The following is a 17,613-nucleotide window of genomic DNA, read 5'->3' as shown; positions in this document are numbered from 1 at the left end:
AAAGTACAGACGCATCTTTTAAAGTGGTGTTTTACAAGCATATTCAGGTGCTATGCTGTGTGATTCGAAATGTAATAAATAAAGAATTTGACTTATCCGTTATTAAACCTTATAGTCAGCTTTTCTATGAGCCATTTGCAAATCATTTGTGCATTTTGTGTTATGGTAATTTTTGTATTCTTGTCTTTCATTTTTGCCATGGTGCTTTGTCTATATGCCTTTTTGTGTTTCTTTGTTACATAGTTATAAAGATTATAATACAATGTTGACTGATGTACCAATTTTTGAAATTTTTACCTATTACTAGTATATCTGTTTTTGTGTTCACACATCGATGTCAATATAATGGAATTTTATGTAACTGTCTTATAAGTGAGAGGTTAAGCTAGTTATAAAACCAGGTTTAATTTACCATTTTCTCCTCAGGAAAATACCTGTACCAATTCACGAAATGCGCGTCTGGCCCAAGTACAAAATTTCAATCCTGTTATCTATGATTATTTAATTTATGCACGGAACTAACAGAACTGTTTTTGCCAAAATGAAGTGTCCTATCCGAAAAAAAATCATTTGTATACACAGAAAATGCACAATATTCTTCTGCGCCTACCGATAATTTTTGAAACTTTTTTGTTTATAAAATATTGTGTAACAGATACTCGCCTGACTGACAAAGAGAACACTATATGTCTCATGCATCCTCCGTGCATTGCCATTATAATTGGGGCTACTGGAATTACAACATTTCCGATTTTTGTCAGTCATAAAAAGGGGGAGATTTCTATCAATCAACATTCCAGAGTCTACAGTGCTGTTGAATGGAACCATGAATGACATATTACTTGAACACTTAATCAACAAAACTATTATATAAAAAAGAAGATCTGGTATGATTGCCAATGAGACAACTATCCACAAAAGACCAAAATGACAAAGTAGCAAGTATGTAACACATGAACAAACGACAACCACTAAATTACCGTCTCCTGACTTGGGATAGACACATACATAAATAATGTGACGGGGTTAAACATGTCAGCGGGATTCCAACCCTATCCCTAACATGGGACAGTGGTATAATAGTACAACATAAGAATGCACTATAAAAATCAGTTGAAAAAGGCTTAGCTCATCAGATGGACAAAAATACTATATTATGTATGTAATTGTTTTTCATTTTAAACAGAGAGGAAAAGAAATAGCGCTCACAGCATTTATTTTATAAATTAATACATCTAAAAAAAAAATTTGAATATGATAAAAATAGTTTCTATTTATATTTAGTTTTCAATGTAATGTTTACACTATAATTTAAATTGTGTCTCCATGCAACAGTATCAATAAGTGGACCTTTAAATTTTGTTCGATTATATGCAAGTCATGACATTGGAAATACACCTCCACTAGATGATCTGTTGATGTGTAGTTTGTATGATTCCATATTGGTGTAAAAAGGTCGTTGGATTTTAGTGTCCATAAACTGAGGTTTGTAATATAGTATTATTATATCTTCTCAAGATGCTTGTTCTAATTACTATATTGATTTCAGATACATTACATGATAAAACCATTCAATTACGACCCATTGAAATATGATCAGGTGCAAGAGTGATGCACAGGCAATACAATACTGTAGAGTAAAATTAGAAAATCAGAAACTCTTCATAAAACAAAAAACATTTTGCCCTAGTTTTCTCATCCTTTCAAAACCTATGGAACTGTAACGCCAGCATTTTGTACGAGCTCTTTTACTATCTGCTTAGGTAGAATCATCATTGTCACAATCGTGCTCTCTTTTTTTATGTGTAGCAATTATTTTAATATCGGGTTTCTAAAGTGAAAATAAGAATTCATTGTATTTGCAAGACATTAAATATGATGTTGGAACTGCATTTGCGATACGAAATATTGATTGTTTTTGTTTCAACCAGTAACTTAATATTACTAACATAATAAACTGTATTTCTTAATTATACTTCTTCGAGACCATGTATTAATAGTAAACCATGGTAAAACATTGACGTTTAGAGATCTTATTACTTTATTAAAACGCAACAAAACAGAAATTTATGTAGATTGGTAGAAATTTAAATGGTACGATCTGTTCACAGGGTAGAAAATTATGTATCTAACAATTATTGGGCAGCTTCTTATGTATTTGTTTTTTACTGGGCACAAGTTAATGTATGTGTTCTTTACTGGGCATATCTTAATGTATTTGTTTTTTTACTAAGCACAACTAAATGCATTTGTTCTTTACTAGGCATATTTTAATGTATTTGTTCTTTACTGGGCACATCTAAATACATGTGTTCTTTACTGGTCATATCAAAATGTATCTATTCCTATCTGTTGTCATCTTACTTTATTTGTTCCTTAAATTGTATACTTTCTTTGTTTATTTCTCTTCTGATTACTTTCTTTGCATTTTGCACATTGTACCTTTTCGTATATTGCGAGTTTGATGGGTGTTTTATAAAAATAAAAAGTCTTTGTCACCTTTTTTTGTAATATAATTTGATTATTTCCAAACAACGGTTATATTTAAATTCAATAACATGCAATTGAGAAAATCAACAAACATATGCATTACCTAACAAAATAAAAGCAGTTGCGAATAACTTTTTTAAATTATGTAATTTAGTATTCAAATCGCTGAAGTTTCAAATTTGAATATCCTTGGACTGGATGTTGCCTTACTAAAGTTGTATTTTACACCTATTATTAATTCAGACTAATATACAAAAGCTGTATTGCTATTATACAATTATGAACTTATCTGTTATAAACATGCAAATTGATTAAATAGCTTGGATGATACAAATAGCCACAACGACCTTGTTCAAGGACATTTAATAACAGAGTCGTATATGAATATTCTTTTCACATGAACACGCTACAATTGTACCTGGCATTCAAATTGTCGTTAAAAGAGGGACGGAAGATACCAAAGGGATAGTCAAACTCATAAATCTAAAACAAACTGACAACGCCATGGCTAAAAATGAAAAAGACAAACAGAAAAACAATAGTACACATGACACAACATAGAAAACTAAAGAATAAACAACACGAACCCCTCTAAAAACTAGGGGTGATCTCAGGTGCTCCGGAAGGGTAAGCAGATCCTGCTCCACATGTGGCACCCGTCTTGTTGTTAAGTTATGTTAACCTAAATTTCAACACTTTTTTTCCGGAAAATGTGGCATTCTACATAACTTTTATATATCTAGAAACATATTTAAAATGCAAAAAACGTGCGTCCTAAATCGCATTTTTACGATGTGATCAATCGTGTCCAGTCACAAGTTTCATAAGATAAATTTTCAACTTTTCTTACACAATAAATATACAAAATCAGTATTTCCTATAGTTGTTAACTTACGTGTCATTTTGGTCACTTGTGGAGAGTTGTCTTATTGGCAATCATACCACACCTTCTTTTTTATAAGAGTGAAATAAGAAAATAAGTTTTAAACAGTTCTCGGATGAAAATAAAATTTAAGAACTTCGCAATTTGTTTTCTTTTCTATTCCATACGCGTACCAATAATCTTTGGCCAGAAATGGTAAATAATTAGTTCTTATAGGAACACCAACTGACTGTTGGAATAGCATGCAACCAACTCAACAAATATATTATTGATAAAAAGAAGACCATCATTTTGAAAGTATCAACTTAGGTGTATTTGTTGTAAAATTAGTATAATTCTTCGAAAAGTAAAAATTCTGTTGAATTAAAACAAAGTTTTAGAACGTGCGTTTCCCATTTTGTATCAAAAATTGTGTCTAATGATATAACAGATCATCTCCCAATTAAGCAGGTAGAATAGCAGTGTAAAGCGTAAAACAATAATATTGAAGACAGAGGTTAACAAACCATATATTGTGTCGAAAACAGATTTAAATAATTTTAAATTGGTGGTATCCCTCAACCAATTCACGTCGTAGATTTGTGTTGCTCAGCTGAGAGCATAGGCAAACCGCTTTGGTCAAATCTATATATAGTCTCTAGGTTTTGATAAAATTGCACGTATTTTCAACGCATTCAAAACACATTGAAACAAATAATCAATAGGACTTTGTACGAATTTTTTTATTTCAAGGAGATTTTACATTTCAAAATGACAACTCGCTAATAGCTGTAGACCTATTTTGACATTTTTACCTATTAATTCTGTTTGTTTCGTTCACACATTGTTGTCAATATTATGAAATCTTTTGCGACTGTCATACAAGTGAGAGGTTTAGTTAGGCATAACACCAAGCTTTACTTTTTACTTTTTATAGTACTCTGTGATTTCGAATGTGTTACACAAAATGTAATATACTATTCAGTGGTTGTCGTCTGTTTACGTGGTTCATAATTGTTTCTCGTTTTTCGTTTTTATATAGATTAGACCGTTGCTTTTTTCCGTTTGAATTGTTTTACACTTATAATTTTGAGATCCTTTATAGCTTGCTATTCGGTGTGAGCCAAAGCTCTGTGTTGAAGGCCGTTCATTGACCTATAATGATTGGCTTTTATAAATTGCTACTTGGATGGAGAGTTGTCTCATTGGCACTTATTCTACATCTTCCTATTTCTTTATACTCCTAGTGAAATTATAACTATTTGCATTGACTTTGATGAAACGAAAGCATTCAATTTAAGTTTTCTATTAAAAACATCATAAGAATCAACAAAGTATCTTCTGAGAAAAAAAAATAATGATCTTATCATATTTTTGTAAAAACGTGAGCTTCAGATGATCATAGTCACCTTACCTCCTGTTAGTGATAGTTTGCTTGATAATATGAATAAAGGACACACAACATAATCATAAGTTGTAAGCTAGAACGATATTTTTCAAACATATAATATGTAATTTTTATAAAGGTGACATATTTGTCTTGACATCGTCCGAGCACTGAAACTAAATTGTATTTTGTTATGCAGACATTACTGTTGCAACAAGCTCAGGCAAAGCCTTTACTCTCTACGTGTCTGTATACAAGACACACATTTTCTCTTTTTTAACGATATGTCATATCGTACTTAGTTAAAACAAGCCTAGCTAAAATCAACAGTAAACACTTCATTTCAGAACAAGTTAATGCAAATCTGAATTATTAAAAACATATATAAATAACTTTTACTAAATTCCTGAATTATAGAATTAATAAACATGCTACACAGATCTTATACAACTGCATGCATTTGTCGAAATAATACTTTTCCTTGCCATATAAAAATCGCCATGATGTTGTTTAATTCCTTTTCATTAATTCCTAGGATTTCAATTTCAAACCCTTTTTTGATTCAATTAATGATTTTAATATCGGGACTAAGTCATTAAATGTTAAACTACGAGACATTCCTTAATTTTCATGATTTCTCTAATCAAATAGCTTCCATATCTGTAAAGTGTATCCATGTACACTTCGCAATGCTTGGGTTGGTTCATTTAATGTTTTTATTTTCGAACTTTTGGAGTTTTTTCTTCTTTTCAAACGATTTAAATGTTCAATTTTTCAATAATTTACTATAGCAATTGATGCGTTGTATATATTTCTTAAACCATAAATGTTTTCTCGATTGATTTCTATTTTCTATCAATAATATTGTGTCGTCTGCAAACATATTTATTTTGGTTTTTTTCTGTGTAAGGACAATACAGGGGATTTCCTTGTACTTTTTGATTAGTTCTATTTGTGGCTGCAATCGGGTTCGCATATAAAATGTAAATAATAGAATATACCAAAAACTAAAATCACAAAAATACTGAACTCAGAGGAAAAAGTCCATAATCTCATCGCAAAATCAAACGACAAAACACATCAAAAATGAATGGACAAGAACTGTCATATTTCTGACTTGGTACAGGAATTTCAAATGTAGAAAATGGTGGATTAAACCTGGTTTTAAAGCGCTTTACCTCTCACTTTGATGACAGTCTCATCAAATTCCGTTATATTTACAATAATAAACAGCTCTGATGGACGCATTTCGAAGAACATACATAACTTGTTTTACTGTCATTAATAAGTAAAACAAAATAACAAATTTCAGGCAAAAATTCTCTAAATTGATTTTTTTTAGATATGCAGCTTACAATTCCTATTCAATAAAATTGAAAGCTTTCCCTTAAGTCTATTTATTTTACATATTCATATAAACAAAAGTATTTTGAAGCACTCTATAAGCATGGGAAGAATAAAAAATGTGTTGGCCCTTAACGAACCCTGTCAATTTGGTCTCTTGTAGACGGTTGTCTCATTGGCAATCATACCACATTTTTTTTTGTTATACCTATTGGTTTTTTTCTATAACTGTTGGTAAAACAATTTTTAAACGTTCAGCGAGATTTTTATTTTATTTTACAATTTACTTTATATACCGTTATTTTTCCATTTTTTAGCATCATCCCTCTCCCCTCAGTGATGATAGGCTTTTCGTCTGCGATTTCAAAAGCGTTATATAAAAAATCTGTTATATTTACTTAATCTCAATTGTAACAAATACTAGTAATTGTCACAAAATTCTGCAAATATGCCATCTTCTTCTGTTGATTCATCTTATATCAGTATTTAATAGTTTTATAAATTACATCTTTAGAAATTTTACTATACATAAACGTTTTCGCCTCAGAGACACCTTTATTTACATTTTGTATTAAAATTCTCCGAGCTTTTTGGTTCAAACCACCTGAAGTAAACAGTTTCCCGACCTATTTTTTATTTATTTTTATTATCTTATTTATTTCCTATCTTTTTACATGCGTCATTTTAGAATTTATCTTTGACTTAGGTTTTTCTTTACCTCATGTTTGTTCTAATTAAAGAAAACAGTAATAAATGTTTCCCCTTTTTCATGTCAACTCATTTCTTCTTAATGCGCGCAGTTTACGCTTTTCATTTCGTAATATTTATAACTATCAATGTAAGTGTGTGTTTCAATCGCATTTAGTTAATCATATTTTTTTGCGTTTCGTTTTTTTTTAAGTAGATTTCTGTTTGATATTCCCACTTTGACCCTCGTTTCTATTTAATCAAAGATTTTTTAAAGATTCATAGTAATGCCTATTTATAGTAGTTTCTGCGATGTCAGAGAAATCCTTTTTATCTCAAAAATCAATTCATATTATGTTTCCAAGAATTCGAGATTGTTTAAAATTCAGTTTCATTTACCAATAACCCGTATTGGTTTTTTAATAACCCGAACCTCTTTTTTGTTTGATAGTGTTCACAGGTTGGTCACACTTGTGATCATTGAACGAAACAATAAACACGTTTTGCATAACCTTATCTATAATCTGTATTTCATGAGTGAGTATATAATTTTATATCAAGCAAGATATAACTCTTGAGAATGAGTTCCACTTTAGTTTGGAGAACTGAGTCGTCATTTGGTGGTTATTTAGATCGATAAATGTTTTAGTTCCTTACTTTTTTCTAATTTATTGTTCAGAAATTCGTTAAAATCTTCAATACCCCTTGCCATGAAGTTCAGTATTTGTTATCTACTGGGTTTTTTCGTTGTTGTTATAAAATAGCTTCCCTTTTAGAAGAGGGAGTACAGTTAATCCAGTAAATTAAACCATCTTATTCATTTATATTCGTTTTCTACCAAATTTGTGCAATGAGTTTCTTGCAAACATATAAAATCAAAATTACTTTTCAGTCAACATTAAAAATGTATTTTATTTTGACTTATCTTCCATATCATAAAATTTAATTTATCTAAACGAGTGAAACTAATTTATAAACTTTATTCAAATATAAATAAATAACCAAAACAAAAACACAAAACAAAAACAAAACAAAAAATATTGACACCTTGTTTGTGGCATAACATCGTGGCCACAAGTTAATTGTTTTCTGTTTAGTATTAAATTTATATTAGATTCATTTTGTTACATCTTGTGATCAATTTGATTTGGCAATCGCCAATAGCAGTCAGCAGGGTTAAAGAACATCAGTTGTTCGACCTGTTAGTCAAATGCGTTTTGATTAAATATACTTTTTCACTTTTTTTGTTTTTTGGAAAATGTTGTTTGTGCTGTAATTAGACCCTTCTACGACGAAATTTGTTTTACATGCACACGTATAAAAATTGCAGATTTTATCAAACGCAATCATAGGTTTGAACGTAGTTTTCAATTTAGACTCGTTTATATTTTTTCGTTTTGGCTTGTATCATATTTTCCCTCCGGTTTATATGATCCGTTCATCCTATATTGACTCTTAAAATTCAAGAGTTTATCTAAAAATGAGGGAACATTTTATATGGCCTTCCAAATACCGTTTCGATCCCTAACATCAATGAAGAGACATTTATTGTCGAAATCCGGATCTGGTGTACAAAAGAAATATTGACACCGAATGTTTGTGGCATAACATCTTGGCCACAAGTTAATTGTTTTCTGTTTAGAATTAAATTTATATTAAGATCCATTTTGTAACATCTTGTGATCAATTTAGTTGGCAATCGCTAATGGCAGTCAGCAGGGTTAAAGAAAATCAGTTGTTCGACCTGTTAGTCAAATGCGTTTTGATTAAATATACTTTTTCACTTTTTTTGTTTTTTGGAAAATGTTGTTTGTGCTGTAATTAGACCCTTCTACGACGAAATTTGTTTACATGCACACGTATAAAAATTGCAGATTTTATCCAACGCAATCATAGGTTTGAACATAGTTTTCAATTTAGACTCGTTTATATCTTTTCGTTTGGGCTTGTATTATATATTCCCTCCGGTTTATATAATCCGTTCATCCTATTTTGACTCTTTAAAATTCAAGAGTCTATCTCAAATTGAGGTAAATCAAATGGCCTTCCAAATACTTTTCGATCTCTAACATCACTGAAGAGACATTAATTGTCGAAATCCGGATATGGTGTAAAAAAATTAGCACCTCATGTTGTGGTTTACCATCTTTGCCGCATGTTTATTTTTTTCTATTAGGTATTAAGTTAATATAGAGATCCATTTTGTTACACCTTGTGATCAATTTAGTTGGCAATCGCCAATGACAGTCAGCAGGGTTTAAGAACATCAGTTGTTCGACCTGCTAGTCAAATGCGTTTTGTTCAAATATATTTTTTCACTCTTTTGGTCTGTTGGAAAATGTTGTTTGTGCTGTATTTAGACCCTTCTTCAACGAAATTTGTTACATGCACACGTATACAAAATTGCGGTTTTTATCCAACGCAATCATAGGTTTGAACGTTGTTTTCAATTTAGACTCTTTTATATATACATATATATATATAAGTACGTCTGAGTCAGTGACAACTCTACAACAGATGTATCCATCGGATCGCCATCAATGATGGTGATACATGGCTGTGTACATAATGTATATACATCTCGTCTAAACATCAACCCAACAATGTTAAATCTGTAAATTTGCTTTCGCAAAAGTTTTGTTGTTCCCTCGCTGGGATTCGAACCCATGCTACTGAGATATCGTGACACCAAATCGCCTGCACTGTAGCCGTCCCGCTAAACCACACGACCACCTGGGCTTCAAAAAAATAAAGCTTCCGGTGGTCGTGTGTTACCTTTCCTCGTCAGTTTTAATCTAGCGGCATACTACAGTACATGATATATAAGTCATGGAGATGTTATTGTTACAGATCAGCTCAATTATCTATAGTAAAGGATCCTATAAATTAATCCAAGATACAGTCACAGAAAATAATTATATTTATAAGTACGTTTGAGTCAGTGAAAACTCTACAACAGATTTATCCATCGGATCACCAGCAATGATGGTGATACATGGCTGTGTACATTATGTATATACAACTCGTCTAAACATTAACCCAACAATGTTAGATCTGTAAATTTGCTTTCGCAAATTTTTTTTTCTTCCCTCGCCGGGATTCGAACCCATGCTTCTGAGATATCGTGACACCAAATCGCCTGCACTGTAGCCGTCCCGCTAGACCACACGACCACCTGGGCTTCACAAAAATAAAGCTTTCGTTGGTCGTGTATATATATATATATATATATACATTAGTGTGTTTTTAATCACTGCATGTTAAATGCATAATACAATGATTGTATTATAACATACATACTATAGTAAAAAAAAAATCAAAAGAAAAGTAAAAGATACCAGAGGGACATTCAAGCTCATAGATCGAAAGTAACAAGTGCACCAACCTCACAAAAACTAGGCTTGATCTGAGGTATTCATTTTATCACAAACCCGGTAAAAATTCCATTTGGTAGGTCACATTCGTGAAAAGGAAACGGAAGGAAGTTTAGACATAAGGAACATATTCGATATCATCTGCGAAACGGATATTTCATAAAAGTCAACTAACTCGTGATGGCGTCCGCAAAATCTATGATAGGATGATTAATTTTAACTTCACCATTTTAAAAATATTGGTTTAATACCAAAAAACCTCAAAAATATGAAGATTAAATTTTGTATTTACGCCAGACGCTCGTTTCGTTTACAAAAGACTCATCAGTGACGCTCGATCCCTAAAATGTTAACAAGGCAAAGTACGAAGTTGACGATCATTCAGACCCAACATTACCAAACATTTTGCCAAATACAGCTCAGGTCTATTCCTGAGGTAGATAGCCTTATTATTTCAAAAATGCAAATTTTTTGTAAACAGTTAACTTATAAATATGACCATATCAATGAATTTAGTCTTCAACAAATTTGTGTGCGTACACTTAAGTGATGCATTCGCTAATATCCTTAGTATGTGTCAAGACTTTTTTAAATAGACCAAATAATTGCTACCTCATTTTATCTGTTCGTTAACACATACAAATATTTGTATAAATGATATAATATAGTTCAACGATTTTCCTAATTATTTACACATTTAGCAGTTATACGAACATAAAACACATCAACTGTGCTGCGCATGTACAAATTTGTAATAATCAATATAACTGTCAGCCAATAATGAAATTCAAACAAATATTTCAATATAGTTTTCTGAAAATGAAGTTCTCGATAAACTTTTAAATGAAAAGAAACGTACTTGAAATGCAATTCTAACAAACGACCTTACGAGACCCTTAAAAGAGGTCAAGGTTATTAAACACCACCTAGTAGTAGTATAATTATTTGCTAGCTACACCTGATGTTTTTCTATCATAAATGAATTAAAAATACATATTATTACAGTCTGAAAAGAAAAAAACCTTAAACGGAAAGAACCTGAATAAGTGGTAAAATCTGAAGATCAAACACATCAAACAAATGTATATGTTTTAGATCTTCATCGATGCAACAACATAACAATAATAACCATACAATAAATAATAAAGTGACAATACCATGGAAAAAAACACGGAAAAGACCAAATGACAAACAATAATTTACCTAAAACAAAATTAACTAAAAACAGAGAATCACGAACTCCATCAAAAAGTGAGGTTGATTTCAGGTGCTCCCTAATTGTAACGAGATCCTTTTCTTCACTTGGAATCCGTGTGATTGTTAAGGCAAATACATTCGGGGGACATAGACCGAATTTTTGATTACAATTGGAATATACTCATCTTCATCTGTTAACCAGAAGAGGAAAACCAAATTGCGATTGCAGTTCGCAAAATTTTCAACATTTAGAACACAAGATTTAATAAATGTAACGGACGCCATCACGATTTGGTTGACTGTTATGGAATAACCGTTTCACAGATGATATCGGATATGTTTCTTACGTCTTCATAAATGTGACCTACTGAATTAGACTATTTACTGGGTTTGTAATGACATTAGCAACACGACGAGTGCAACATAAAGGAGCAGGATCTGTTTACTTTCCCAGAGCACCTGAGACCACCTCCAGTTTTTGATGGGGTTCGTGTTGTTCAGCCTTTTTTTTTGTTGTTTCTTAAGTACTACTGTTTGTCTGTTTGTCTTTTTCATTTGTAGCCAGGGCGTTGTCCGTTTATATTCGATTTATGATTTTGATTGGTCCTATGGTATCTTTTGCCCACCTTTTAATACTAACGGTCTGTATTGACATGTTTTACTTATTTGCACATACAATAAATCAAAGAAGTATTGCGATAAGAATGGATAATACTAACGATGCCTATGTTGTAAAACATAACACCCCATGGAACTGAAAATTTGAGTAAATAATCAGTTATTTCAATCATGTAACTTAAGCGATTCGTATTATATAACAACCTGACAATTGTTTTATCATTTTCTTTCCATTGAATTTTTATTATGCGGATGTGTGTGTTTTTATCTTAGTGAAGATAGATAATTTGTTTACACAATATAGACACCCTGCTTGCTCAATGAATAAAATCATCATCATACAGTAGGCAATTAATTCATTTTGAGCTGAGGGTAACTGGGTCACATGTAGAATGAACATAGTTTTTGTAAATCATTTATAAGGATTTCTTATCCCAGGCATAGATGACCTTAGCCGTATTTGGCACAACTTTTTGGAATTTTGGATCCTCAATGCTCTTCAACTTTGTACTTGTTTGGCTTTATAAATATTTTGATATGAGCGTCACTGATGAGTCTTATATAGACGAAACGCGCGTCTGGCGTAATAAATTATAATCCTGGTACCTTTGATAACTAATTAGATATAGAATTAATAAAACTCTGTACTTGAAGATTTCTTGTTTTTATACATTGACTTAATTATACTATAAAATGTTAGACCGACACCAGATTTTGTAATCTTATACGTTTAAAATATACAAAATATGCATACGATTTTAATTTACTTCTAAAATTTATGTTGGTATAAAAGTATTTATTACAAACATATGATCATTTCCACGACATCCACGATTAAATCCATTTGTTCTTTACAAATACAGGCAACAGTAGTATACCGTACAAACTAAAAATGTGGGAAACACATCAAATATGAGAGAAGAACAACGATACAACAGAAACACTATAGTGCAACAAAAAACGCACGACAATGCAACACAGACAGAAATTAGCTATAAGATAATAATAAAATTTTCAGTGACTTGGTACAGCGCATTTTTAAAAAACATGGTGGGTTAAACTTTGTTTTGTGGCTAGCCAAACCTCAAATTAGTTTTTGCTTCTCAAAATATGTTATCAGTCTGTTATGTATTCTATTAAGACAATAAGCAGTAGTATCACTTTTGGTTATAATTCTATAGTCTAAAGGATCATCTATCCACCTCTTTTTTTATGTATAGTAAATAAACTCATCAAAGATACCAGGATTGAAACTTTGTATTTGTGCCAGACGTGCGTTTCGTCTATCACAAACTCACCAGTGACGCTCGATTCTAAATATCCGCCTGACCACATATCATAATACATTTCTGTGAGAGAGAAAAAAGTGGGTTTAAAAATGATTTGCTATCTTCAATCATTGTTTATCATTGTTGATCAAATGAATTATTTCAATGATAAATATATATAGGAGCCAGATATTATTGTAATAACTATAAATTAAGCTTTTTTGAACACCTAAAAACACATTTCTTAAACCTTAGGTTGCAATTTTTTTCTCTTGTTGACGGTAAAAAGTCTTATAATATGGTGCTAATATTTCGAAATCATTGTATTACAAGCTATCTTTTAAAATAAGGGGTACAATTCGTTACTTTGGATTAACAAAATGTCTCTTTTTATGTGATTACTTATATATGTTCTACACACACATATATGGTTTCTGGGTTTTAATGCTATAAGGTCAATTTTTTCCACAAGCTCACTTTGGTTTACTTTTTTTTGGAGGTTTCATCTCCTACGACCTCATGCAAATATACCTATGACGTCATCAATGAATTTCAAAGGTCATACTGGACTCTTTTACAACGTTAAATGTTATATTTTTACATTGATTCATATAATCATGGTATATAAATGAGTTTATCCAGACACCTGATCATTTATTTTGAAGAGTAAAAACTACTATTAGTCACTAGAGCACTTAAATGTCAGAATGAACAACTTTTTGTGGATACAACTCACGTTTCTGAAGGTAACAAAAACAGGCAAATAACCGTAAAACAAAAGTAATAACAAATTTCTTAGAATCCCAGTGCAGTGCTTTCAAAATGCTTCATCATCTGACAGCTATTCCTGTCGTTAAAATGTTTAAAGAATTGTTTGTCAATACAATTTCTTGTTCTAATAGATAAGTGATTGTTTGATGGGGGTGAGTTTTTCTATTATTAGAATTTTGTTTTATAGTTACTTAACTTTGTAATATTTTTGTCTTTTTTCTTTGCAGCCTCCAATATAGGACATTTTTCAAAAAGGGTGATTGTCACAATTTGATTAGAAAGAATGACATGTTTCAGGACTAGTCAACAATATGTTCTACGTGCGTTGGTGCTGTTGTCCCTCGCAACATTAATTTTTTGTCAATGTAAGTTTTAATCTTAATCCTGTTAAAATAAACATGCTTCTTATTCTGTCTATTCACTAACCATTAAATTCCTTTAAAGCATATACTAATAGTTATTGACAAAGGGGATACATAACGCTTACTTATCACATATTTTTCCTTGATATTTATTACGATCTATATGATTGACATTTGATTTTACAGGTACGATGATAAATAGTAGTTAGTTTATGGAATTAAAAAATAATGAATATTTCATATTTTAAAACAAATCTCAATTTTCTTCGTTTTTACTTCTTAGTATCTCAATCTTAGCAATATTAATTGATACAAAACAGAATTATTTCAATTCTATATCTCAGCAAACATTTTATAAATTGTAATTTGGATGGAGTGTGGTCTCATTGGCACTCACACCACATCCTCCTTTATCTATTGGTTTATATTTTTACTTTAACATGTAATCATTTGAGATATACGTTGCTGAGAGGGTGGTAGAGCAGATCAATTCCCCGAATGGTTGAAATAGTTTAATAACACTAAAAGTATGTTAAAAATGAAGAATATACGTAAACTTGCCTGTTTTTTTGACAGCATGTGACCAGGTTCAACCCACCATTTTTTTTTTTAAATATCAAAATGTCTTGTACCAAGTCAATATTATGACAGTTGGTATCACACAGTCCATTTTTATGTATGTTAAAGTTTATTTTTTGTTTTAGTTCAGTGTTTCTACGGTGTTTTCCTCTAATATTTAATGTCTTACCCTCATTTTAGGTTTGCTACCCGGATTTGTTTTTGTCTAATCGAGTTATTGAAAAGCGGTAAATTACTTTTTATTTGTTTATTCTGCTGTACTTTGATAATAGACACATATTTCTGTACTGTATATTTTGTAGCTGCCGGTTATACAGTGATCACTGGCCCGACATTTAAAGTTGAGGGCGATTCTGTATCATTGACATGCAATTCAACTTATGGTACCCCAGTAGATTGGTTCCTAAACAACCAACTGTTAGATGATTCATGGACCACAGCAAATGGAGTAACAACAAACATCTATACCTTTCTGGCTGACAAAACTCACCACCTGGCAATGTTTGAATGTCGAGTTGATAATGTTCTGAGTGCAACATGGTACTTCCAAGTCTACAGTATGTACATTACTAATCTCTTCGCGTTTACTTGACCACGATCAATTCAATCATAACAAAAGGTTCATATAATCAAGATGGTTGTAAAGGTGTGAAAAGGTGTTACAGGATATTTTATGATAACATATCCCAGTGATGTTATTCGAATAGATAAATTTCATTGATCAAAACGAAATACATCAAAATATTATGAAAACATATTCTCAAATCTGGTCTCGGTTTATCATGAACGGTTGATTGATTTAATTTTTATTTTATAAACGTGTGGTTCCATTGATATCAGTTATTCATGTGTAGAAATTTAGTTATAACGTTTTTGTTTTTTTTTGCTTTCCTGTTAAATTCCTAACGTGCCGTCATGAAAAAATGCGACCATGCCTGATGACGTCACATGGACAGAACACATCTATGTGCTCGTATTTCGAAATGAAGATTTAGAATTGTCTGCAAATCGTCTAAAAATCAGCTAAACAGATTTCGCCACCAAATCTTGTGTTATACGATATTTATCCACTATCGAATATTTTGAATATTTAAAACGCTCTGCAAGCCTTGAAAAATTAACTGTGTCGATGAAGTGGTCGAATCTATATTAAACATACACACACAATGCTGTCTAAACAGTACCTTTGCTATTGTGTTATTACAACGGAAACAATTGCTCTTATTTATCTGATGGTAATGGTTTGGGTTTACTTATGTTTCTATTTCTTGGTATATTAGATCTTCAATATTTATAATTGAGTTTTACATAAGTTTGTATTGAACTCATCGAACAGAGATCTGTTTTGGTAACGTACAATTTGTTAGTGAAATGTATATAGTTACTGTTTTTATTATATAGACAATCTGTTGTATGATATTTTGTACATCTGATTAAAAAAGATAACACTATATTATCTTAACTTAATAAACGAAATTCTTGGGAGTGAGCGTATGTCGGAATATGTTAAACATTATAAATATTCAAGAATTAAGAAAACATAGTTTTAGTCGGAGTTCTGTTTATCCTCTGATATATGCTGTTCAATGTGTTGTTTCGTTAAATGAGTCCATAACATTTCATATTTGCTACTTATCGTGCAATATTTGTTGGAGAATTTGTCGTAAAAAATGTTTGTCCTATATATTCAATATACGTTTTATTCGGATAAAATTTCGCCATCCATTGTATGGGTGTGCTGGAAACAAAATAAATTGTTCTTCTTTTATCTATCAAATCACGTTATAATAAACCTTTGTTTCTGATATGTATAATTTAATAAAGACTTGGACCAGAATTCCATACTAGAAAATATTGTTGTTGAATTTGAGTGCACAGCTAAACACTAAGCTAGTTGGTGTATGTCGATTGATGCAGTGCGTGTTATGTGATTGTATCCATAATTGAAAACAATATGTGCTATATTGACATACTAACTCGAAATAGCAAATTTTAATGTAAAAATGAAACCTTTCACGTATTCCTTACAGCCAACCCAAATCCGCCATCGTTGACTGGACCTTCAATTGTTATAATTGGCACTACCTACCACTGGACATGTATCAGCACGGGAGGGATCCCATCACCATCAATGACCATGTGGATTGGTGATAGTCAGTTCAATTATAATATCTCATCAATCAATACAGATATCACATCACAACTACAGACGTCAGATAAAACGTATACTGTTAATTTTACACTGACGTGGGCTCCAAGTATCATTCACAATGGTCAGACACTTGATTGTCATGTTCAACATCCAGAGACAAGTGGTAATAGACGCAAAACCGACAGTCTTCTGTTAACAATTAATGGTATGCTTTTCTATATTTAAACACATACGATATAGTGACAAGGGAGATCATCATTTTAATCATGTAAGCATTATGTATCGCGCCGACAAATAATGAGATACTGAAATAAGATGCATTTTTGTCTGCTGATTTAAATCACAAGCTTGAAAACAAGTACAATAAACCCTCTTTTAAAACCGGAATTGGAATTGTCCAGTAGTGTGCAATAAAAGGCTTTTAATGCAGGTTTTTTTGTTCGATTGAATAATATATAGGACAAAGAGATTTGTATGATAAACAATGCAAACACTAATCATCACATTTCAAATGACAGGGAT

At 31.3% G+C, this 17,613-nt stretch overlaps 1 protein-coding gene across 1 annotated transcript in view; it reads left to right on the top strand.

Annotated features, from left to right (window-relative positions):
• Window positions 1-1,387: 1,387 nt before the first annotated feature.
• Window positions 1,388-17,613, top strand: part of LOC134705878 (hemicentin-1-like) — a 31,309-nt gene continuing 15,083 nt past the window's right edge. Inside the window, exons 1-4 of the mRNA XM_063564595.1 lie at window positions 1,388-1,485; window positions 14,226-14,363; window positions 15,242-15,496; window positions 16,970-17,296. Of these exons, the coding sequence (XP_063420665.1) occupies window positions 14,282-14,363; window positions 15,242-15,496; window positions 16,970-17,296 (664 nt within the window). The 5' untranslated portion in view covers window positions 1,388-1,485; window positions 14,226-14,281. The remainder of the gene's footprint in view (window positions 1,486-14,225; window positions 14,364-15,241; window positions 15,497-16,969; window positions 17,297-17,613) is intronic.

This window comes from Mytilus trossulus, chromosome 1, assembly GCF_036588685.1.
Source record: "Mytilus trossulus isolate FHL-02 chromosome 1, PNRI_Mtr1.1.1.hap1, whole genome shotgun sequence".
NCBI classification, from domain to species: Eukaryota; Metazoa; Mollusca; class Bivalvia; order Mytilida; family Mytilidae; genus Mytilus; species Mytilus trossulus.
The sequence above is the reverse complement of the archived record's forward strand: the minus strand, read 5'-3'. Positions and strand labels throughout refer to the sequence as shown.